The following is a 25,596-nucleotide window of genomic DNA, read 5'->3' as shown; positions in this document are numbered from 1 at the left end:
TGGGCAGTAGTGCCCATTAGGAGCAACACACGTGCTCAGCTTATCCTTTTCTTTGCCATAAAGAATTAATTAAAATAGGAGGCCACAATCCATACTCATTTACCAAGAAAAGCACAGCCCCTCTCGCTGAACTCCATTCCTTCAATAAATTGTCTCAATGAATGTAAAAGTATCTCAAAAAGAACAATACTTACCTCCTCTTTACACGTTAGATATATATGATATTTGTAATGATGGAGTGAGTGGTACAAAGAATACAACTGTATTTTTTCTGGATCTACCGTAAACTCCTGCAAAAAGAACAGTTATTTTAGGAAAATTCATGTTATTTTCCAAGACAGAGATAGGATGGACATTTTCTTCTATAAATGACTTTTTTCCTCAACAATTCAGAAATGGAATACTTCAGTCAAATAATTGCTTTGATATATTTTGGTACAGTATAATTTACATTACATCAAAATTACCTCCTATCTCCACTTTCCATACAATGTTATTTTATCAAAACTAGGCCTGAGAATGCTTTCGATCCTCCTGAACGCACTACAAGTCTGAAACAGCAAGACAACTCCTTCTCCAGAACTACTGCAAGAATTACCAAAGCTTAACTATTTTTCTACCACATTGATGGGTATCATTGCAAAAAAAGCATATCCTTTGTGCTTCAGAAAAGCTGATCTATACTTATCTAACACTTACGTTACTCTGCCAAGAAATATGAGTGTGGGCTATATTTACAGGTCGTTTGTCTAGCCACTATTTACTGCTAGGAGGTAAGCCTATGTGAGCCAGGACCTAGCAAAATCTAGTTATAGTGTTCCCTTTGAATACTATGGAAATAAGCAATGTGTACAGCTCAAGCTTTACCATGTTACTTTTTTAAACTTTTTTTTAAAATGTAAGATACACAGATTCATTCTGCTGATGGAAATAAGGAAAAGAGCAACATAGAACTGATTTTTTTTAAAGTATTATTTCTGGTTTTACAGTATTAACACTAATTCTGCATTTTTGATCTAGAAGCCATTGTATCACTTTAGAGATTTTGCAGCAAGTTTAAGAAACTGTTATCATTATGAACTACACAGTGATTTTACCACAACTGCAACACTGAAGGCAAAATGTTGCTGCTTCAGCAACAGTCCAGGAGGCTGACTGCTAGGCAGAAACCGGGTCTGAAGTTCAGCCCTTGCTCTGGCAGGTCCAGAAGCAGCACGGGCTCTAGCAGGGCTCTTCTGTTTGGCAGGCTACAATGGGTGAGCAGCACAGCAACTGCACAGCTCGCCTCTCCCTTCCCACCCGACTACACCTACCGACCACTGCCTGCGTAAGAGAAGCAGTGTACCACTACTTCCATCCTCCTGCAATCGTGAGTAGTTGCTGCAGAAGACTTCCTATATAAACATACACGATAAGTGCATTTGGGTCTAAACACAGAATTTAAATAGGGGAATAATTATGAAATTATTTATTATTTATGAAAATTAATTACTTTCATAATTATTTACAAAAGACAAAATTTAAGTCTCCCTACTGGAATATAACTATTTCACAGATGAGTTTAAACAATGATTTAATGTACTGCTTCAAATACTGTTTTTTAACATTCCCTTGTAACAGAAGGAGGACATCACTCAACAAAGATTTTATATTTTGATAAATCTACCAAGAAACCCAATACATGAAACAGTATTTCATATAAATGTGATTATCGTATCAGAAGTCAGATGGTGGCAGCAATAAATTCTCTGAACACTCACCTGTGCTAATTTAGTGGTTGATTTAGAAGCCCTCAGTGTTTTCTTGTTGTAAGCTTTACCATTCATTTTGATCTTAGACACAGACGTTCCTCCACTTTTTGTCTTAGAATCCCGAGTGATCACTGTCAGTTCAGGAAAGTTTTCCAAAGCGTTCTTGAACAGAGCATACAAAGAAAAAGGATTATGAAAAAATCAAGAATAGCCAGTCAACCAGACTGCTGATAAATTGGCAGTTTTCCTTTGAAAAGTTAAGAGTGCAGCCTATTATAAGATACTTTATTCTTCCACAAAGACCTGATAACAGCAGGTTAACCTGATCAAGCAACCATACACAGTTTGTGACTACTATGATTTTTCAAGATGAGCAGAAACTTTTATTGTTTCTCAGATTATCATCTGTGATTGTTTCATTAGAAGGAGCAAAACAAGGGCTCCACTAAGCAATTTTTACCTTTCAAAATTCTTTCTGTTCTATTTCTACCCAAGAATCTCTAAGGCCAAGTTTACTTGGAGATGCCTAAGTACTTCATGCCTAGTCACGCATGGGAAGTCTGCCAATTATAGCAGGGATCGGGTGCCTAAATACCTTCACAGGTTTTATCCCAGCTTTTGCAAAGTGCATATTAATCACATCTTGTCATATCTGTAAGGTAGAAAACCTCATGCACAGTGAAGTAGATGGCTAGTTCAAAAAAAGCACAAGTTTCAAAGACATATTAACTCGAGAGAGCGAACTGCATTTCTACCAGCTTGAGTTCTACATTATTTGCATGAGTAAATTTTAATACAGTTTTGTTGTACAAATACAGTACTATGTTAGTAGCTGCTTTAAAATAGTTCTGTTACACTATATAATCTGGTCCTGAAAAAAATATTTCAAGATAAATGAACATCTAAAACTTTGTATTATACTCCAGTATGAGGGAAGAAAATCAGGCATACAGATAAACGTATCAATACTGCAGCTCAAGGACCTAATTTGGACTATTGGGCTAAATTGTAAAGTTGACTAAGTTTTTGTATTTTCTTTTAACATACAGTACTAGAATTCAACAACCTCTTTTGTCTATAATTTCTTAGCACTTTATGTGCTTATCTTTTTTTTTCTTTATCTTTATCTTGCCTATAATTTCTTAGCACTTCAGCCACATTTTGCTTTATAAAAAAACCCTCTCAGTAAAAAGCTATAAAATCTACTGCACAGAGACAGTCACATAGTGGTAACAGTAACCCTAACTAGCTAACCTGTCCATATACAATATTCATTGCAATGCTTTCAAAGTGGAACAACCAATTCAACAGGTTTAAATTATTTAGGTTTTCTATCCACTGTAATAGCCTTCCTCAAGGCTGACTTTTGAGTGTCAAGGGGCTTTGGCCAGTTCTGCCTTCCTCTGGAGAATTCCTGTTAACCAGCACAGTCTACATGGCCGGACCACTGACCTAAAACAGACAAATTGGAATTGGCATGAATAAGAAAATACTAGTGATTTCCACATCTTTGAAAGAACAAGACATAAATGGTGATAATTATTTCCAAATTAAATTTACACAATTCAGCTGTTTCATTTACCAAGCTTCCATTAAAGCAACAGTAATATTTTCTAATTTTGTGTATAAAAAACTATAATCCAAAGGACATGATAAACTGTTAGAACTATAAAGAATATTAAAGGCAAAACTATCAAACACTGACTGCTAACTTCAGTGTCCAATTTGGTTTGTAATACAGTGCTAAAATATCCTGTATTAACTGTATCCAGTGGATAAAATAAATGTTAAATGCATCCAATGCTTATCAATTCAGAATAATAAAAATATTCAAACTGAATAATACTTGTGAATGATAACTGTATTTTTCACTTACTGCTTTCTTCAGTGCCTCATTCAGCTCTAATATCTGAACTAGTCATTTGATTAAAGCAGGAACAGAAGCAGAGTCTCCTGTATTAATCATCAGATTAACCTGAATCTTAAAGAGTTTCAAACATATTTTCCTAACCAACACAAACATTTATGATGACAAATGTATGTTTCTTTTATCCAAAATATTGACACAAGGACAGCACAAGTTGGTACCATCATACCAGAATGCAAACATAAAAGATTTTTTTGTCTCGCCATTTACATCACAGATCCCTTCCTTACATCTGTAACTTCATTAATTTCTTGCAGATCACACGATGAAATACAGGCTTAAGCTAACTTTAGAGATACGATACATAATCTGCTTCTAAGTGAACACACAGCAGAGCTATTAGTTACAAATGCCAACTGACTAAGCAGCTGTAATTACAAATAACTACAAATAAGCTACCTCTCACTTTGTGTGTACTGTGAACTTAACCAGAATTCTACAAATCTGAATCCTACCTTAATGTGGCCTACCTTCTCTGCATAGGCAGGTCTAAAAGAAGCAGTTACAGAAATAACTATTAACATAAAACTCTTACCACCAAAAATGGAGGGTTAATACATGCTACTTCTCTGAGGCTCTGTATATGGTTTGAAAATACACAGCCCTCCCCACACAGCCCTCCCCATGCCTTCTTAGGAAAAATCTCTTCACTGAAAGGGTGGTTAAGCATTGGAACAGGCTGCCCAGGGAGGTGGTGGAATCACCATCGCTGGAGGTGTTTAAAAAATGTGTAGATGCGGTGCTCAGGGATGTGGATTAGTGGTAGACTTGGCAGTGCTGGATTAACAGTTGGACTCAATGATCTTCAAGGTCTTTTCCAACCTAAACGATACTATGATTCCTACTGTAAGAAGGAAGCCACAAGAAATTCTGTTCAGGCAGGTACAAATTGTACAGCTGTTAGGGAAACAGCATAACTAACAGTAAAAAAGTTGAAGAATCATGGGAATTCAAGCTGTTTCACTGGTTGATGATGTTCTCACCCCTGAAACAAGGTCAATTAGTGTCCCACAAGACTTACCAGGAATGGGTTGTGGAAAAAAAAAAAATCTTTTAAGGATTTCATGGTAAGAAAACAAAACTGTCAAGTCTGCTATTATCTCCCTCTTTATCTAGCTCTCCAAAATAAGCACACAGCGATACAGAGAGACAACTAATTCTCCAAGTGTCTTTGTACTGTGGACATAAGGGAACAGGAGAAAGAGCAAGTTTGGTCCGATGGTGTTTATAAAGGTCTGCTTTACTGTTGTTGGTCTTAAAACTGTTACAAGAACTAATCAGTCTGATTATAGACACTGACAACTACTTCTCAGACGTGAGTGAAAATAACCTTAATTCACTTTACTGCACTTTCGAAATCTGCACTGTTGCTTGCAGGGTGGGTGGGAATGGTAGGAACCACCCACCTTCTCTCTACTGAAATGGTACAGCTGCTCTCTTCCCTGTCCACATCCAGACCAGTTTGTTATTACCACATCAAAGGTGCTGTACTATGGGCTTGTTATCCGCACTTTTCCCAACCTTCCACACTGAAGATAATGAAAGAGCGCACAAATGAGTTATTCTCGAGCCCCTCTGTCCTGGTTTTATACTACTTTGATCATGTTCTCTAGTTCAAAGAAGTTCAGATATCTCTACCGCATAGCTATTTCATGTAAAATATTATTAAGATTTTTAGGCAATACGATCACTTAACCAAAAGCTCTAGAAGTAAAGGAAATAGATTTTCTTTTGGCAAGCTTGAGAAGCTTAAAAGAAACAACGCTTGAGAATGAACCAAGGGGAGTAAAAGTAAAACTTTACCGTTGCAGTATAAACTCCTCCATCACAAAATAGTCTCCAAATGCCACACACAAGCACAGAATTTAAGCATCTCTTTCAAATCCATATTCACTTCTGTTACAAATAAGCCTTCTGGGTTTTAAGTTGTGCCTGCATGGTACGCATTCAATGACTTACTTATAACATTACTTTAAAAATTCTAGAATTTAAAAGAGAATACCTTGAAAGTATGATCCAAGCGTAATTTGGAAAGCAGCCTTTTCCTATTGTCATTCAGCATACCATCAATTTTTCTCATGTGAGGCAAAAGTAGCTCATCTAAAAGACACGCATAAAAAAACATAGCAGCTGATTATTGAGACACACAGTAATGAGATTCATATTCAATCTATACTTTGACCCATTAAAATATAATGTGGAAGTAAAAACCATTACAATTTGCACACAAACTGTCAAATGTGAGAGAAAAATCTCTTTTTTTCAATCAGCCTGCTAAACTGGTCTAGGCATTATGCAGTTTAATTGCTGACTGCAATCCTGCTCCTTCTCTGACTTTTCTTTGTTGAAAGGAAAAAATTAAGATAAAGCAATATAGAGCATAAATCTTAAGAGACTATTTCAAACCATTGCCAAGATAATCCTCTTCTGTGCAATACAACTGACAGTTTTATGAAGACAAGTACTGTTTTTGACATTCACTATTCCATATTACAAGAGATGACCCTGCTCGCATTTATAACAAAAGAAATTGAGGGAAGTTCTTACTAATAAAACACTGCAAATTGCACAATATACATTTGAACATGGGCATGAGGCCATAAATGAAAATTTACAGCACAATATGGAGTCTTTTATTTATGAAGTCAATTTCTTTGCTTTTAGTGGGACTACTGACATAATGCATAGATATGAAACCTTGAGGTAAGTGTGCTTTGATGCACAACCAGAGCAAACCAGGACAGGAGAGTCTAGAAAACAGAAGTTTTAATACAGGCAAACAGAATACAGTACAAAGCAATACCCTGCAACTAAGTAACATGTGAAATGATTGCTCTTTTGGGACATGTATCTTTATACATGAGTGTTTTACTACATTTTGAGAAATAGGACAGTTGTGACTTGTTTCCCGGAGCGTACTTTGTTACAGAAGTCCGATCATTTTCTCCTCAAAGTGCAATACAACTGTCTGATCATAATTTTAAGGTTTCCAGGTTTGAAAAGCAGAATTTTTAATAGTAGCAAGAATCAGAACTACTTATAGTTATGAGTATTTTTTCCTAAGAAAATAAACACACACCTGAAACACTGTAATTTGAAATAAATGTCTGCTAAGATTTTAAAAGACGGTAAAAGCGGGAACAAAGAGCTCAGTTCACAAGCACAAGCCTAATGTAACAAAGCAGACAAAACAGTATTGATTATTCAAAGAGACAGTGCAAAAAAAATATATATGCACATCTAAGTAATTTGCATAGTGTTCTTCAGATGTGGGTCTGTAGCTAAAAGTTCAGTGGGTGTTTTTTTTTTTTAAGAAAAAACCCCCACACATTTGCTTTACTGATTAATAACCTTAAAATCTAAGAAAAACATACTGTACCGTTGCTCTTTTCCAAGGCTTGCATTGTGTCTGGATCCAAGGCAATGCTAACAAGCAACTCCATGTAGCTCTTAAAAGTCTCTTTCATAGCTCTTGTGTTCAAAAAGCGAGTTACAAGGGGAGCTGGAGGTACAACCTCTGAAAATTAATCAGAATATAATGATTTTCTTCCTTCGATATCCTGCAAATATTTGTGTTTCTCAAAACCAAATGTCTCTCTCTTAAAACACAAGTGACCCCTACTGGTATCCTAAGAGAGTAAAACTCAATACAACCAGAAATAATACTCAAAACAGGTACAAACACCAAATCTGGTACCAATGGTACAATTTTTTTGTAGAAACACGTACAATTACTTGTAAGTATAGAATTTAGATTATAATGTTTTCGGGAATTTAAATTTTTCTATTGCTGTAGATGAAAAACTAGAGAAAAGGGATAATGAGTAAGAGTTCAGTCAAGCACAGCGCCCTAACTGCAGGTTTCATGGCAATGCAAGTACCTCCTAAAACTGCAAAACCTGAAGTCATCCAACAGAAAAACATTCAAAAGCACTAATGTCACTTAGAAGCCTGCATACCATTGAAGTCAATTCCACCTAATTGTCCGACTCACAAAACACACATAAACCAAATTTTACCAGCAAAGCAATGTAGGCATATTTGTACTTAATCTGAGGAAGCTTTCATTTTTTCATAGACAGCAATTTTAAACGTGCAGATGGAGTAGTCATCAGTACTAGTAAGCATTGTGGAGCTTTTTATAGGTTCCATGTACGGTATCAATATTTTGTAGTTACTTAGCTAGCAAGGCTGTTAAACTTTCTCAGATAGCCACATTTCTGTGGATGACTATCATTACCAGGTTACCTGAAATTTTAAATATGGACACTTGTATGTATTAATGGTTATTTGAATAAGTTTTTTTGAAAAATAGTATTTTAAAGGTGTTGCCCTTAGCAGAGGCATTGTTCCAGTACACCAGCTCAAGCTTACCTATAGTTAGTGACAGAGGCAAACACGCTTTGGAAATGCAGAAATACAAAGCATGGGTACTACTCAGCTTAACTTTAAACATACAGGAAGTAAACAAAAAAACCTGCAACATTCACTGTAAATCTGCTATCACAGGTAATCTCTATAAAGATTGTGTACTTCAAAAATTCCTTTCTGTTCTGGAGAATTACTACAAACATCGTATCTCAGTGTTCCAAGACATCATGACCATCTTAACAGCAAAGCTGCTCAGCAGGCTACATTTGAGCAGCTGGCATTTAGACAAGCAATGAAACAGCCAAGAAGTCAACTACTTTTTCTCCTTGGGTTTTGAAAAAACAGCAGCAACATCTGAGTTCTGCCCACATCTGCCTGCAGACAGGCACTGCAGGAATGTTTTTTTCAGACATGACATGGAGTTGCAATGGAAGATTAATGAAGAATCCAGCTCTTGAGATGTATTAAAAAATCAAATCAGCTCCTCCTCTTACAATTGTATCCATCTTAGAAAGCAAGCAAAAATATATTTATCTAACTGAAAAACTACATTTGAGATAACTTCAGCTGCACACATTTGTTCATACACAAACAAGTGAAAAGTTTTAAGAAATCAATTTTGCATGGCACTGTCAGAGTTTAATTTTTTTTTTTTGAGGCTAAAGAAAATTAGCAAGATGGAGCCACATATTTTTGTAATACTATTTTCAGTTACATTCAAATGGGCCTTGGTGCTAACAATACTATCTTGCTCACCATCCTCATCACTCTGGGCCTCAGGTGAAGAATCAGACTGGGAAGATGAAAATTCTTCTTTCCACTTTTTCCTTTTCTTTGGTGGTGGTTCAGCCTTTACCTTTGGCTGTTTAGCTTTGGGTTTCACAGAAGAGACTTTTGTTGCTGTTGGTTTTGGTGTTGGTGGATCAGGGGTTTTGTTGTTGCTACTACTAGGTTTGCAATGAATAGTCCTGCAATATATGAAGACAATCTTTAGGAAAATAATTACCACACAAGTTTTGGCTTTAATAAAATAGCTATAGTCTCCTTTAATCAGAATATATTCCCCATAGATTATATACTTATTTCATTGTCACATATAACTAGGAATTAGATCATATGCCCTATACTACTATATTTTTGATTTAATGTTTAACAATTATTCTCAGCTACCTATGATCAAGTAATATTATGATTTTATAACTAGATAAACAGGCACAGAAAGTTTAAATTACCCCATGTTAGTAGAATTTATGAGCTACAGGATACTGGAGCTAATATTAAAATTTATTATTTAATGAAAAAAATTAGACTTGACAGACTTGAACAAATATTAGTTATCAATGTGATTCACTGACAAAGTGAATTTGGGATATTGTATCCACACAAAGATGGGGGAGAGTATTATCTAGGTAAAAATGCAGGAGATGCAGGATCTTGAGGGCTGGAATAAGAAACCAGACAACTCCTTTATCTTCCCACCACTCAAAACAGGAAAACAAGCAGGAAACAATAACATAAATACAAAGTTATACACCTTTTGACTAATAATGCACTGCAGTTTTGAGAATACGGCAGGTAATACAACTTTCGGAAGGGTCAGCCACGATTTTTCTGTCCAAATGGGAAAGCAGTGAAATGTGCTGTAGAAATATTGTTAATATCTTCTGGAACACTGAGAATAATTCTAGTCATCTGTCAAAGATGACAATTTGAAACCAAAATGCAGACAACAGATACCAGAATGCTTGGAGGAACTGAAAGCCTGCCTTAGAGAAGGATGAAGTTGAAAGACCTTGATTAATCCAGCTTAGTGAAACAAAGGCAGAGGTGGAATCTGACTGCTCTCCGGAAATACATCATGCAGTAAAAACATCAGGTAAAGACAAATAAAAGCAAAAAATAGTACTGAGAGAAGATCATATGATGCAACCTAATCATGATCATGTTTTGTTAAAAGACGGGATTGTTTCAGAGCACTGGAGGAACAGTTCTGGAACAGCCATCTGTAGCCCAAGAAAAAAAGAGCATCAAAATCCTACGTAGTTTTCAGTAGATTTTAATTATTTTATAAAATTGATTATCTGATGGCATTGCTTTCTTTGAGAGCAAACTAGACTTAAAACCACAGTCATTTCCTAAATGATAAGCACTGTAAATTTGTCATTACTATTTACTTACAATAGAAAGAGAAAACATATCTGCATTATAACTATTGAAAAACCATAAAGAAAACCTTCAGATATCACCTAAAGTTGTGAGAAGAGAAAATAAACCAAGCATTAAAGGATGAATTTGTACAATACAGAACCTGCAAGCTTTTCCAAAAGCACAATCAAAGGTCAACACAAAATGCCACAGCAAAACCCTTAGCAAGTGAATGACAGTGAAAACCTTATCAGAAGAAAGTGACAGAGGGAATCTCATAGCCAAAGTACCTGTGTGAGAGACACAGCCATAGCATTTTGCAGCACCACTAGTATATTTACTAGAATAATCAAAGCCATGCCATGTTTGCCCTATTTTCTTTACATGGTGTTCTGGTTTCAGTTGGGATAGAGTTAATTTTCTTCCTAGCAGCTGGTGCAGTGCTGTGTTTTGGATTCAGTATGAGAACAATGTTGATAACACACTGATGTTTTCAGTTGTTGCTAAGTAGTGTTTATACTAAGTCAAGGACTTTTCAGCTTCTCATACCCTGCCAGCAAGTAGGCTGGAGGTGCACAAGAAGTTGGGAGGGGACAGAGCTGGGCCAGCTGACTCCAACTAGCCAAAGGGATATTCCATACCATGTGACGTCATGCTCAGTATATAAAGCTGGGGGAAGAAAGAGGAAGGGGGGATGCTTGGAGGTGCAGCACTTTTTCTTCTCAAGTCACCGCTACGTGTGATGCAGCCCTGCTGTCCTGTGGGTGGCTGAGCACCTGCCTGCCCCTGGGAAGTGGTGATGGAATTCCTTGTTTTGCTTTGCTTGTGTGTGCAGCTTTTTCTTTACCTTTTTAAACTGTCTTTATCTCAACCCACAAGTTTTCTCACTTTTACTCTTCTGATTCTCTCCCCCATCCCGCTAATGGGGAGTGAGCAAGTGGCTGCGTGGGACTGAGCTACCAGCTGGGGTTAAATGACAGCAGTCCTTTCTGGCACCCAACGTGGGGCTCAAAGGGTTTGAGATAATGACAGATTTGATTGGAATGTGCCAGATCAAGTTTATAGCTGCTATTGCTGTTTAGCTATTAGTTGACAGGCTTCTGTGCTTGCCACGCGGCGTGCTTGCCTTACTGTATCTTAAGAGTCTAGTGCTCGTTTGTGGCTGCTTTTTGCTGTCACTGCTTGCTGTGCTGCTTATCGTCTTACTCTGCTGTGCCTGGGAACATTTTGATAAAGCAATGGTGACATGCCTGGGCTGGCAGATGGCCAGGGCATCGCTACTGCTTCTGTGCTGCTGTACCGGACAGGTTGGAAGTCCAGCCGAAGGGACTGTGTGACCTGTGGATGAGTCCACATGGCAGCAGGATGCCCCAAATCATATGTGGCCATGGATAAACCTATGCAGAGCTGGTACATCTCAAAGCATCTATGGCCGTGGTTATGTCTGTGCTGCAGCAGGTACGGCTGTGGAGGGATTGTGGCCCAAGGATCAGCCCATGCTGCAGCAGGTACAGCTTGAAGCATCAGCAGCTGTGTATGAGGTCATGCTGGAGCACCTCAAAAGATTGTGGCTCTCAGATAAGGCTCCACTTGAAGTAGATACACCTCTGAGAGACTGCAGTCTGTGGTAAGTCCAAGTCAGAGCAGAGGCAAGGAGAAGAGTTCATTGCTATGTTAAACCTGATGGTCTGGTTCAAAGGGGACTGGGAATGGAGACTGTAATGGAAATACCTTTAAATTGTTGTAACTTGGGTGCACTTGGTGGGTAATGTGGAAGGATGGGGAATTCCAGTGTGTACCTCAAGGGGATTTGATTTGGGTGAGAACAGCCAATGACTTAAAATTGTATGATGTTAATTGCTACGTAATACTGTATGTCATCACTAAAATAGTTGCTATATGTGCTATCAATAGTAACATCATAAAATTATTCAGGTTAATGAAGAATTAGTTTGGATGACAGAATCTTAACAAATGCAGTGGTGATGGAACTAGAACTGCCTTTAGCGTGCAGGGGCCTGACATCACACACCAGCTCTTGCCCTCAAGGACTAGTTTGACAGATGGAGCCCAAAGTCATAGACTAAATGAACTCAGCAAACACTTTAGAGGCATGGCCCATAGACTAAGGGAATGATATCTGTGTGTATATATCAAGACAGGAAAGGTGATGGCAGTTAACTGGGTTGTATCGGGTATCGTGGTACCTGGACATGACATATAATATAGAATAAGGGATGGATACTGTCCCCGTTGCACCTGGGATAGAGTTAATTTTCTTCCTAGCAGCTGGTACAGTACTGTGTTTTGGATTTAGTATGAGAACAATGATGATAACACGCTGATGTTTTCAGTTGTTACTAAGTGGTGTTTATACTAAGTCAAGGACTTTTGAGCAGTGCGCAAGAAGTTGGGAGGGGACAGAGCTGGGCCAGCTGACTCCAACTAGCCAAAGGGATATTCCATACCATGTGACGTCATGCTCAGTATATAAAGCTGGGGGAAGAAAGAGGAAGGGGGGATGCTTGGAGGTGCAGCACTTTTTCTTCTCGAGTCACCGCTACGTGTGATGCAGCCCTGCTGTCCTGTGGGTGGCTGAGCACCTGCCTGCCCCTGGGAAGTGGTGATAGAATTCCTTGTTTTGCTTTGCTTGTGTGTGCAGCTTTTTCTTTACCTCTTAAACTGTCTTTATCTCAACCCACGAGTTCTCTCACCTTTACTCTTCTGATTCTCTCCCCCAGCCCACTGCGGGGGGGAGTAAGCAAGCGGCTGTGTGGGGCTTAGTTGCTGGCTGGGGTTAAACCATGACACATGGATCTCCAGAGTGACTTGTTCAGGTTTTATTTATCCTTGGTTTAAAAGCAATACTACTGAAATTACTGATTTTAAGGCATGGATAGAGGTTACATGGGATGACTCAAAGTGATAAGACATTTTAGGGCAGTGTGAAAGGGGTAGGGAAGGTACAATAAGAATATTAAAACACCCTCAGTGTGCAAGGACATACGAAAGGGAGAAAAACATCCCTACAAAAACCGGCTTCAACAATCAACTTTAGTTTCTAAATTAACTTTTCATGATTGAGAAGAAAGCATGGCACTTCTAATATACTGGGTCAGGATGGTCATTAAAGCAATCCAGAAAAACATATGTAACTTGCAAGTTCACGGGCAGGAGAAACCACCACACAAAAAATTAGGATCACGACACCTTTAGGCTTCTATCCTCATGTTGATTAACAGGTCAAAAGGTGACAGGAAGAAATAGCATGTGGAGCCCAAACACCTCTAAAATGAATGATTACTGAAATCCACAGCTTCAGGGTAGGGAAGTCTTGATATGGCAGTAATTTATCTCTCATTTTTTAAAGCAAAACACACAGTTCTCTATTTCCAACTGAAGTCAAATTAACATACTCCTGAGTTGTAAGTCTTGTTTATTCAAATAAGTGTGATCTTCACATGAAAACAATACGGCAAAATGAAAAACAAATTGAAATAAAATACCTTGCTGACTGTACAGGCTTGCTTCGTGGTTTTTTTGAACATACTCTGACATATTCCTTTTTGTTTGCATTTTCAATGAACTTCACATACACTCGTTTATATTTTGTTTTTGCATCCCCAAAATACCCAAGATACTGAAAAAAAAATACACAAGTGTTTGTTAAGTACAATTATTCAGTTTAACAATTGAAAATTTAAACATTAAAGAAAAAGAAGCCAGTTTAAAAACGATTTGTTTATATACAAAGATGAGCCATGCTACAGCATTTATAATTCAAGAGAAATTCTCCAATGGATTTCTACATAATATTTAAAGTAAGAAAATAAGGCAAGAGGTGCTTTGGGCTTGATCTTCTCCCTTTATTTAATCCCCACCATGTGTTATCCCAAAAGGATTATCTGCCTGGAAAAGGGCTGTCTGTTGAAGTTGTATCCTATCTGTATCGTTCCCACTGTGGAAAGCAGTTAGTTCACAAGCCTGCTTCCACCGACTATTCTGGTTGTGGAAACTTGTTCCTTTATGCAGTGTGACTGATACCAAAGAACCCATGCTGGAAAGCAAAGAATCTGCCCATGAATATATTTAGAGATAATTTTAGAGTAGGAGGAAATCAACAAAACCTTCCCCCCCACCAAGGATGCTTACTCAGAATGAATGTCAGAACAACATCATATTTTGTTTCCTAGACTTCCATTAAGGAAATCAATTTTCATGAAGCTTCATAAGGAATTTTTAAGACTCACACTGTTAGTAGCAGCAAACTCTCTCTGTCCATCTCGCACTTCAGGAACAAACTTTTGCAATAAAGCCTTCTGTACTTTCCATATAGCTGGAGGTTCTTTTCCTGTTTGCAAAGCAACCTGTAAGAACATAAAATTATTTGCTAAAAACAGTGCTTACTTTTCTCCCAAAAGTGTTTGTGCATTATATTTTTTGAGCAAGTTACCCAGGGATAAAATTGAAAAGCCATTCAAAATTCCAAACCCTTAGTCATTAGTTGCATCAAAACATGATGATATGAACTACAGTAAGTATAACGCAATCCACAAATTTTACTTTCACAGCGCTGGAGTTGTGCCAGCCAGCTTTGCCTCTGCTGTGATGTCTTAACTCATGTACCATGCAACTGAGCCACAGAACTTTGTTTTTTAAACAATATAACATCTTTCCAATTTTTTATTCTTTTGCTCTAGGAAATATTTTTAACACAAAAATGCAAGAATCACAAGTAGCAAAAACCTTGCAAGTCCCTAGAGATTCTGTAGCAGAAGCCCAGGTACATTACAGCATGATATTTGCACTAATGTGAAAAGAGATAGTTCAGTACAAATAGTAAATTCAAAAATTGAGTAAATTTAAAATTCAAAATATCTCATAACATACCTTAATCAGATTTGTAAGTGACACAGGAATATTTTAAAACTGGTAAAACTTGTCTTATGTGACAAAGCCACAAGAATTAATTTGAAACAAACTCAAGGGGATGAACGCATAGACAAGTAATCAAAAGTATTAGAAATTAATGGTAAAAATATTGCTGGCTACCATAGTAACAAAAGGAAAGGTAAACATGCAGAAGATTTTAAAATGGAGGAGCAACAAGAACAAAACAAAACAACATGACAAGGAACATTCCCATGAACTCATGTGAAGCGCTGTACTGGTTGATTATGGAACCTATTTCTTGTTGGAATAGCAAGCAGAACCTCTTCCAAAAAAGAAAAGAGAATTCCAAGATCTTTTGCAACAGTTCAAAAAACACTTCCTCAACATCATACACTGGAAAGCCTACTATTATCTTAAAGAAAAAAAAAAAGGGGGGAGAGGGGGAACCCCACACAGTAGTCAACAGCCTATGAAAAATTTATGCTTTTTAATAATTAAAATAGATTAATTCCAAGTTCTAACAGAGGTTACCAGCACATAGATTTACTTTATTATGTATGTAGCATTAAATGGGTCATGTACATACAACAGATATTCATAACCTGCACTAGAAAGACGCCTTCAAGTCACCTTGGCAGTGTCCAGGGAATATTAGAATAGGAACAGAGAAGTAACCTGCAGCCCTTCCCCTTTTGGCAGTGTGTTGAGGCAAAATTCATATGCAGGATTTTTTTATTACCCCATCCCACCCCCAGCAACTATTCAGATTACCTTTAGCGTCTCTATATCTTCAATCTTCACAACAAATTCATCACGTTCTCTGTACATGCCCTCTCCTCCACTGTCCGTATTCTCCTCATCAGTACATCCTTCTATTGCGACAGTTGCCTGTATTTTTGCCAATTGGTCTGAAGTCACAACATCCTGTTGAGCTACTTTTAAGGGGTCAGCTGGATTCGTTTTCTCCTGCACATTGACTACAGGAGCAGTTTGTGGAGATTCCTGCTTTATTACAGCACTAGCGGTGGCAGTGGTGGCAGCAGTAACCGCCGCTTTTTCAGCTTCTGAAGAAAAAAATCCAAATTTTAGTTAAATTATCGAGGATTAGCAACATAAAATGGGAATAGATTTACTTTTCTTCTTTTCTGTTACAAGACATATTAAAAAACTATTCTAGGAAAAACACCTGTTCTAAAAGAAGCATTATCTCGGCCACAACTAAACCTTAAACAAAACCAAAATATTGTAGCTGGTATACCTCTGTTTGTATTAAACTGCTGCATCTGTTAGCATCTAGAAATAACAAAGATGAATGCTTTAGAAAACAATTTTTCAGTTACAGACACGATCAACGGGAAATAGTTGCATTTTGTGTGACTCAGCAAATGCAACAGTAAAGGTTACGACACTGAATCATGTTTCCAATCTGCAGATCAGTAGTCTTTTTAAATTGAATTAAGGAAAGAGAAATACACATGAAATAAGAAAACATTTGCTGTATGACTTTTGGACATCGATCATTTATATCTGGTAACAATGTAACTGGAAGTTCCAGATTTAAACTTTGGCAACATTCTAGTAACTTTTAATATTAACAGAGGTGAGCAATGACAACTGATTAATACAAAACAAAGAAGGGAAAGAACATTCTTCTCTATGCCAAAGAACCAAAGGAAACTCCCACCTTTCAAAATTATTATTCTTTCCCACCTGAAAAAAATCAAAATCCTTTTTAATTGTTACTTTATACTCTTTTATACAAATTACTTTTAACACTGACCTGCTGATCTAAAAGAAATTTAGCGATATTAGCTATAGCATAATTATTAGTATCACTTAGGAAACTGGCTTCAAACTTAAGATAACCATTTTACAGCTCTGTTACAATCAGTGTTAGTTGTTGACTTTTTCACTTGAAAAAACAAAAAGATAATGTGACATTTTAATCAAAATTATTCAAAACAAATTATTTCAATACCAAATTAATGTGTCAATACAAAAGTTTTATGCCAGATATGTGAAAATTCATTAAATCAACTCAGTAAAGTTGCTAAGCTATGGAATATGTTCTTCTGGATATATCATATCACATTATTGTAAAGAAGTTGTATTTCCTTGTTCAGTGAGAGCTATGACAGCTTTAATTAGACACGCTATTATTAGTTCCCCAAGTATATCTACACATTCTTCAGAACAGCAGATAAATGTACATACACTACTTAATACTACAACAAAAGACTGTTTTAATTTTGTCTTTCCATACTTATGTGCAAAAGCAGACAGAAGAGAGAATTACTAGAAAAATCTGCAAAACGTCAGCAAGTATGAAGTCATTGCTAAGCATCTTGTGTAACATACAATCTTGTATATAACAAAACAAGAACGTGAACTCAAGAAATTGGTGGTATAGATATTACAACCTTATGAATAATAAAGACGATACAATAACATTGTAAAAGAAATCATTGCAAATAAAACACTAATGGAAATGCCCACCCAACAAAAAACATATGAAATACTTCCTCAGCAAGTTGTACATAGATTGTGGCTTATTAACATTAACAAGCTCAGCAAGAGGCTTCACACCATGGCACTGTCCGCATTTTAGCTTTCTGGAAAAAAAGTCACTGCTTTCTTGTTTAAAATACACATTCAACTGAAATGATTCAACACGAGGGACTTCATCTTCTGTAACAGCCTTTCCAAAATGCATGAACTTAACATAATTTAATAGAAATATATACAGAAGAAAACAGAACAGTAATTAAGATGAAGTACTGTTAAGTGTATCATACATTCTGCGATCTTTTTTGGTATTTTATGTCTGACTATTATAATTGAAGTTCAAGTGTGTGATGCATTTTTCAGTAATCATGTCAACCTTAGAGAAAAAAAAAAATATCTCCCTCTCTCCTTTAACCTAAAAAGAGAAAAAATTACTTCATTCTGTTTTGTTAAGAATCAGCCCATGGGTCGTGGGTCCTGAGAAGCGTTTAAGAAATATTTCATTTTCTGCCTGTGATTATTTTGGAAGGTAATGGTATTTCTCTTGAATTAATACAGTTATGTGATGGGTTGGATAGTTTTTAATTGCTTACCAGAGAAAACAAACTTCACAAGCTATGAACATCACACACAGCATAAATGTAATACAAGTGAAACAGGAAAGTGTGTGGAAAACCATTACTGTGGTTGTTGCCTGCCCCTCCCTGCCCAAAACAGACTTTTTTTTTTTCTTTTGCTAGCAGCATATCAACACGGAGCTGCCACACTCCTGATTAATATGGCTGAAATCAGAGTCAAGTGACTCCCATCTTGGACGAGACCAGCCAAATCAGTGCTCAATTTAAAGTGCAAAAATATTTTCATAAACATACTCTGTGCAACTCTTATCATCGCAGAAAGCACACGTTTAACCCTACTAGAAAGAACTTAACCTCTGCTGATGGTCATTATTAATATGTTCTCTTGCCAGAATTTTTTTAAAATAGATTTTAAACCGCTGACATGATGGTTTGTTGAGGTTTCCAGATGAAAACTGTATTTTAGCATTCTAAGCCAGAGAAAATTATTATTCCAATTCTGGGCTAAAATAACTTTTTGTCATTAGTAGAGTCCTACTTAGTAGCATCAGAAAGTTTATCTACCTATTTTTCTCATTGTGGAAAACACTAGCTTAGTTCATAGCCAACACACCTTTTGAATAGAACTCTTAATTGTCACTGTAATTAAAACCAGGTTCAGGTAAAAGTTTTGATTGGTTTTGACGACAGCTAAAAATATCCTTTATTTTTCCCCATCAGCTACAGAAATCTCCTCCAACATAGGGACTTGTACTGTTTTACCTGATTTGTTCTTTCTATCAGATGTATCATCCAGGGCTGACAATGCAGTAGAGATGCTTTTCTGAAGATCGTGGTTACCCCCCACAGAATCATCTTCATCAGAAGAAAATGAAGGCAACGCTTCTAAATTTTTCTTAAGTTCTTCATCAACTTTTTTGGTTGGACTTTCTCCACTAACCTCAGCAGCTACAGGTGCTGCTGCTGCTGGCTGAGGTTTTGCAGAGGACTGTAGACAAGGGGCACGAACTATTTGGGTAACTGGTCGCCTAGTCCTGTTTGGCATTCGTACAGCTGGAGCTGAAAACTGCTGCCTAGGCCCAGACTTTAGAAAGTCTAAAAAAGATGCTATAAATCCTGTTTTGACTTCAGGCTGTTTTTCTTCGACTTCTTTAATTTTTTGCCTCATTCTTTCCTGATGCTGGTAAGTATCATAACAACTTTCAGAAACAGGAGAAGAGTAAGTCAAACATGACTCATTTCCTCTTGAATTTTGACGTTTACACTGTCCGCTTCTTTTTACCTGTTTCTGAAGTGCACTGTCATCTTCTGCAGCATTTCTGGTTTGGCTTTTTCCTTTGCTTTTTTTCTTCTGAAGGTTCCCTGGAGTTAAATCATGGCATTCTTCTTCACTTCTACTAATGGTTCCATCTCCACTTTGGGGCACAGATAGTGGCTGCAATAGGCCCTTTGACTGGTTACCTGCTCCCGTACCATCATCGCCACCCATACTAAAATCATTCTCTGAAGCAGCACTTTCTTCACTTAGGCTCCTACCGCTTGAAACAAATTCTGTGTCTCTTGCATTCAGTGTACCATCAGCAGAAGCCTCATTATCTTCTTCAGATTCATGACTGATGCTAGACTGTTTCTTAACTGGAACAGCCCCTTGTTCTTGCTCTTCTTGACCAGGGCCAAGGGCTGGAGAGGTCATTCTTGTTGGTATGTTTTGATCAGAGGTTTCAATGTGTTGTTGATCAAGGTTCACAGGTTTTGTCTGTATTGTTGACACGGGTGTAAGATTTATAGTAATTTGGCCTCCATTCAGAGAAATATTACTTATGCTGGCTGGCTTTCCAACTACAGTAGGTGATGCACTGAAACCAGAAGACAAATGTCTTACATCCATTGATCGGAACTGTGTTTTAGACTCCTCGCTGTTTTCAACAGACTGGATTTCCTCTTCGTTAGAAGCCGATTTGGCAAAGTCAGATGGTGTCACTCCACAGGCAGCTGCTGTTGCTGCTAAGATGTCATCTACGTTGGATAATATATTCCTCTCATCACTGAGAAGTATAGATTCTGGGAAACATATTGAACTTAGAGAAACAAACTGATTTTTGGAGTCATGTTGATTTGTCTGAGTAAAATGATCTTTTGTTGTCAAATGCTGCTGTAGTGGTTTCGAGGGCTCAGAAACGTCCATTTTCATTACTTCTGAATTCTGAGCATGAAGCTGTTGCTGAGAATGACCCCCATTACTTTGAATTATATGACCATCCATCTGAAGGAACGGATGCGTCACCTGCTGAGGACTCTGTATTCTTTGCACTTGCGGTGATACCTTTGCTTGTCCTAAACCTGACTGCAGTATTGACTGATGAAGAATCTGCAAGTCACAGGCTGACTCCAGAAGTACCTGTGCACTGGGCAAACACAGCTGATGACCGTGTCTTAAAGCATGAGGTTGAACCTGCGATGGTGTACTAATGACTTGGCCTTGCTGTTCTTGAGCTTTACTTTCATGTACCTTATGCATAAGAGAATGTTGCTGGTTTAGCTCTTTAGCACTCACAGTTACTTGTGTTGTTTGCATTAAATTAGCTGTCTTTTTCATATCATGGCTTAGGCTAGTGATATGGCCAATATGTTGTGAAAGCTGTTCCACAGAATTGACCATTCTTTCATCTTTTTTTGTTCCTTGAAGAGCAAGTCCAACAACTTGATCTTCAAGACGAGAGTTACTTCTGATTACACTTTGAGAGTATCTGTCATCTGCTTTTGAGACCCTATAAGATGCATCCTGAGCACCGATCTCCTCATCAGTTAGCCTTTGAGTGGAAGATTCCAGAGTAGCTTGCTGTTGCAATGCCTGCATATCCTGCATTGATAATTCCTCCTCTTGTTTTGATGAGGCATACAAATTAGAGTCAGACTTCCTTTTGACATATGACTTGGTTTCTGAGGAAGGCCTGTTGTTCTGCAGTGTCTGTGAATGAGCTGGGGATGCAAAAGGAGGAGACTGGACAGATTGCAAAAACTTTTGAGACTGTGGAGAGGAGGATTCTTGTGATTGAGAGTTCTGAGAAGAATGTAAGGAAATATAGCTCTGATTAGGACTCGAGGCTGGAAGAGTTTGTATCCGAGGAGAGGAATTAAAGGAAAGAGAAGGTGACGTTAATGTTAAAGACTGCCCTGAAGAATAGCTTTCTGAAGGACTAACAGCTGATAAAACTTGTGATTGAGATGAAAAACTAACTTGGGATTGGCTAACTGGAGATAAACCCTGAGAGTGACTGGAAGAGTAGCTCTGAGATTGGCTGACTGAAGAAAGTTCCCTTGTTTGCCCAGAGTAGTTCTCATTTGGAACCGAAGTCAGTACCTGTTCCTCTGAGGAGTAACTTAGAGTCTGACTATCAGAAGTAATAGTTTGCGATTGCCCAGAAAAAGTCAATGTTTTATACAGCGAGGGCAGCTTCTCAACCTTGCTGGATGAGAAATCCTGTGAGTGACTGACAGGTGGCACATTCTGAGCCTGGGATGAAACATAATTTTGGGACTGGCTGACCGACAGGAGGCTTGGGAGCTGTGCTGTAGAATAGATCTGTGCTTGGCCTGTAATGACAGAACTCTGGTTTTGTGCAGTTTTGGCATAGCTTTGTGTCTGCACAGTGGGAGCTACACTTTGAGGTTTGGGGGTCTTCGTTGACCTTGGAGGCTGCTTCGTGGAACAGTTTTTCACTTTTGCTGTGGAAGCAGATGGAAAACCAGGAGATGGAATTGCAGATGTGTACGACTGAGCAAGTTCCACTGTGACTTGAGAAGTCTTCTGCTGTGGTCCTCCATTGCTCACCTGAGTAACATCTCCAACTGGACTGCAGGATAACGCCGAGTGCCTAGACGTATCCTGAAAATTCACTCCACTTGTACTCGTTAAATAGCTGTGTAAGGAATGCTGTGAAACAGTCAGTTGAGCCTGAACAGACTGAGTACTTGAAGGCCGCTGATGGTGTTTAATAACACTACATTCTCGCTGAAGTGCTCTATCGATGGAAGCAGTGGAACCAGTAAAGACAGGTGTGCTATACGCCTGAGAAACCTGCTGAGCTCCTCCAAGAGTTGAAGGCAACAAACTAAATTGAGGTTGCAAAAGATGGGGTGCAGATTCTTGAGCAGAACGATATGTTGATGACTGAGGTGGTATACTGGTACTCAAAACAGAACTGCCTAGGCGCTCAAATGTCAAAGCAGTTGGAACAGTGCCTTGCGATGTTTTAATCTGTAATAAAGGATCATGGGTAGTTAAGAGACCATTTGACGTAGCACTGAAAGTAGTATCTTGAAGAGTAAGAGAAGGGGTAGTAGCAAAGCTTCTGCTGCTGAAAGTGTTGGGATGCTGATAGGCTGATAAAGCAGATGTTGGTGGAAATGTTCCAGAGGTTGGCAAAGCTCCAGTAACAAATAGTTCTGTGGCTGTTGAGGAATGCATACCTGGAGAAAACAAAAGCAAAACAAGAATGGGAAAAGAGCATAAGGGAGCTTTACACGATACCACACTCTGCATTTCTGTAACTGATTTAATTGTAAGATCTTAGAGCATTTACAAATATAACCTTCTTGAGGATCATCACCCTTTTCAACAAAAATATATAAAGGGAGGAACTTGTGGGTAATTTTCAAATTGGAAGTGCAAGTTATTTTTAAGAATTCCAAATTCTATACCTACAGCAATTTGCCAAGGGAAAACTTATATCCTTAAGATGCAAATTGTAGATAAAAAAAATGTACAAAATTAATTCTGCTTTGCAACTGAAGGCTCTTTATTAGTTTTTATTTCCGTTTAAAAAGAAATTCACAGGAGAGGACGAGCAATCAAAAGCCATGGACACCTTTAATATACAGTAAAAAGGAAAAATTACACCTTACCAATTGTAATACATACACAGTGAAAGGAACAATTCTATCTCCTGCATTTACGCCCACCAATACTTTTATAACTCACTTTATGTGAAACATTTCAAAGCTTACAATGAAATAGCTAATGGCCTATACACTTTGCAATATATGGTTGTTAAAGGAGGGCTTTGACTTTCAATACAAAAAATAAATATTATTTGTATGCTTTCTAAAGTGACAGTCCAAAATACCCACAGACAGCAACTATCTGCACAGCGCAATAGCAACTATCCAACTGAAAGGCATAATATTACTTATTTGTATGACATCCTGGCTTAAACAAGATTTCTCAACAGAATATACTACTTCAACTGAAATAAGAGTATGAAAATCTCTTGCAAGCTTTGGGACTTACAGCAGTGATCCATATCACACAGTGCTTTTCACCCTGTAGCTTGCAGATACTAGTGAAGTTTGTATACTATTTCTGAAGTCTAAGAATGAAAGTGAAGAAGGCAAGTTTATTCTCAGAGAGGATTAAATTTCTTTTAAAGAAATCAATTTCCACTGGGAAATGTATAAGGGTATGTAAATTTGAAAAAATTAAGATTTCTGGTATAATTTGACATTTTTCATTTCTTGGATACTTAAAACAGGTTTTAGCTTCAGATCATTTAAAAATAAATTAAAAAAACTCTCCATAAATAAAGCTTGTTTGGAGACAAATACTGCATTAAAAAACTGATTTTAATTTTAGAATATATTAAGTCCTCTTAAACTGTTTGCAACTTAATCATACAATTGCTTTGGAAGTTTCAGATGAAGCTGCGAAAGAAAGTCTTTGTTTCTCCCTTTCAATTCAAGACAAATTGATATGAAGAGATGTGATACTGAAGGAATGCCAAGGTATTTTTCATTAGTCAACAATAAGGTCTTTCTGAGTAAGAAAGCACAAGCAGTGTTTTAATGCTCCCAGCCCATTCTAAAAAACTGCAACATCAGGTACAACTGAGCTCTCTTTTTCTGTTCCGCAGCACTAACACAAAGGTAGGGGCACCTGGAAGCATCAAAGAAGGGGAAGAATTTATATCTGTTTTAACTACAGATGTTCATTTCCCATCTAACCTGTATTTTTCCATTCTCCTCCATGAATTAGAGCCCTTCCTGCTACACAGGTAATTTCTTAAACTAGTCAAGAGCCAGTCACAGAAGCACTATTATGGCAGAACTCCTGAGTTTCGTATTTTACTTTTGTAGAGGATAAAACAAAAGGTATGGCAAAGGTAGCAAGTTGTGTGCACAGACACTCCCCACTACTAAGAAATCAGAACACTGGTAACACATCCCACATATCGAAGGAAGACTTGGTGTCCACTATAACACACACACACACACTGTTCCTCTTTTCCCCCCCCAAAATCAGCAGTTGCAGCGTTTGGAGAAAAACCCAAACTAAAAACCCTTCTTAAAGAAAAGTCACCTTGAAGAGTGAAGAGCACGTGTTTTCCCTCATCAAAAAAGTTTGTAAAGACAAAGCTCTCAAAAGACACTTGGGAGGATTGAGGGATACAGAAAAGCAGCAAAAGTATTAAAGGACAACAGAAAGCTCAGAGAACTGGTAATATTGAAAATGGGCTTACTGATGAGTTCTTAGTAATGAGTACTGAGAAGTCTCTCAATCACTGGTATCAACATCATACCCGACCCAGAGCATGTCTCCCCATTCTTCAGAATTCACTGTTAGGCAGGCTGCAATGGAGAAAATGCTAGGACGAAGAGAAAAAAAGATTTCTTCCCAGCTGACAATCTGATGTGAGGATGGGTCATCACAACTCTAAACACCACTGATTTACATTAAGATTTTTTGACAGACTAACAGTGTGCATCTTCATCTGTGGTCCCACATATCTGCTTTTGTCCATGATGAACAAAATGCCACATTCTCTCTTTTCAACTTTTGGTAGCTCTTCATAGAATGCAGCTGCACATTACACTTAAACAGACCAAGTGCAAACCATCTACAAAAGGATTATTTAACTCTTCCCTCTTTGCACCTTATGTCTCCTCCCTAAATCAAAACCAGCGATTATACAGCTGCACCGAGACACAGATCAGTGGAAAACCATCCCATCAAAGGAAAAACCCCACCCAAACGTTTTCTGTCAGATCAGTGAGTAGATCCGATTCATTGCACAGCTGCATAATCACTACATAAGATTAACCATAACTTGAAGCTACCCACAGATGCAGTAGCAACACTTATCTTGGTGTGGCTGACTATAGCTAGCTCAAAATACGCAGTTTCCTGCTCTGCACAGAAGGCTGACAGATGGGGGAGGTTTATAAAAGGCAGTCTGCCAAAAAAGACAGCATGTTTGTTTATTTGTAAATTAGATCACTTATTTCTATGCAACATGCACCTCAGACCTTCTTTTTGAGAACATCTTGCTCATTACTTCTGTATACAAAGGAGCTAAAGTTATCCATGGACTTTTAGTAGTATCATACAAGAACTATGACAGGGAACAGTGTTTGAGAATGAAAGATCTGC

General features: G+C 37.8%; 1 protein-coding gene across 4 annotated transcripts in view; it reads right to left on the bottom strand.

The window, feature by feature from the left end:
* Positions 1-25,596, bottom strand: part of QSER1 (glutamine and serine rich 1) — a 46,639-nt gene that overhangs the window by 1,570 nt on the left and 19,473 nt on the right. For 2 of the 4 annotated variants that reach the window (XM_056354413.1, XM_056354412.1), the window contains 9 exons: positions 18,933-22,640; positions 15,859-16,151; positions 14,445-14,561; positions 13,701-13,834; positions 8,806-9,017; positions 7,058-7,195; positions 5,681-5,778; positions 1,761-1,913; positions 195-290 (listed from right to left, as the gene is read on the bottom strand). In XM_056354413.1, coding sequence (XP_056210388.1) covers positions 195-290; positions 1,761-1,913; positions 5,681-5,778; positions 7,058-7,195; positions 8,806-9,017; positions 13,701-13,834; positions 14,445-14,561; positions 15,859-16,151; positions 18,933-22,640 — 4,949 coding nt within the window. Of the gene's footprint in view, positions 1-194; positions 291-1,760; positions 1,914-5,680; positions 5,779-7,057; positions 7,196-8,805; positions 9,018-13,700; positions 13,835-14,444; positions 14,562-15,858; positions 16,152-18,932; positions 22,641-24,685; positions 24,812-25,596 lie in introns of all 4 variants that reach the window. The other 2 variants (XM_056354414.1, XM_056354415.1) reach the window with 2 other exon arrangements.

The sequence above is a fragment of the Falco biarmicus genome, chromosome 10 (assembly GCF_023638135.1).
Source record: "Falco biarmicus isolate bFalBia1 chromosome 10, bFalBia1.pri, whole genome shotgun sequence".
Classification (NCBI taxonomy): Eukaryota; Metazoa; Chordata; class Aves; order Falconiformes; family Falconidae; genus Falco; species Falco biarmicus.
The sequence above is the reverse complement of the archived record's forward strand: the minus strand, read 5'-3'. Positions and strand labels throughout refer to the sequence as shown.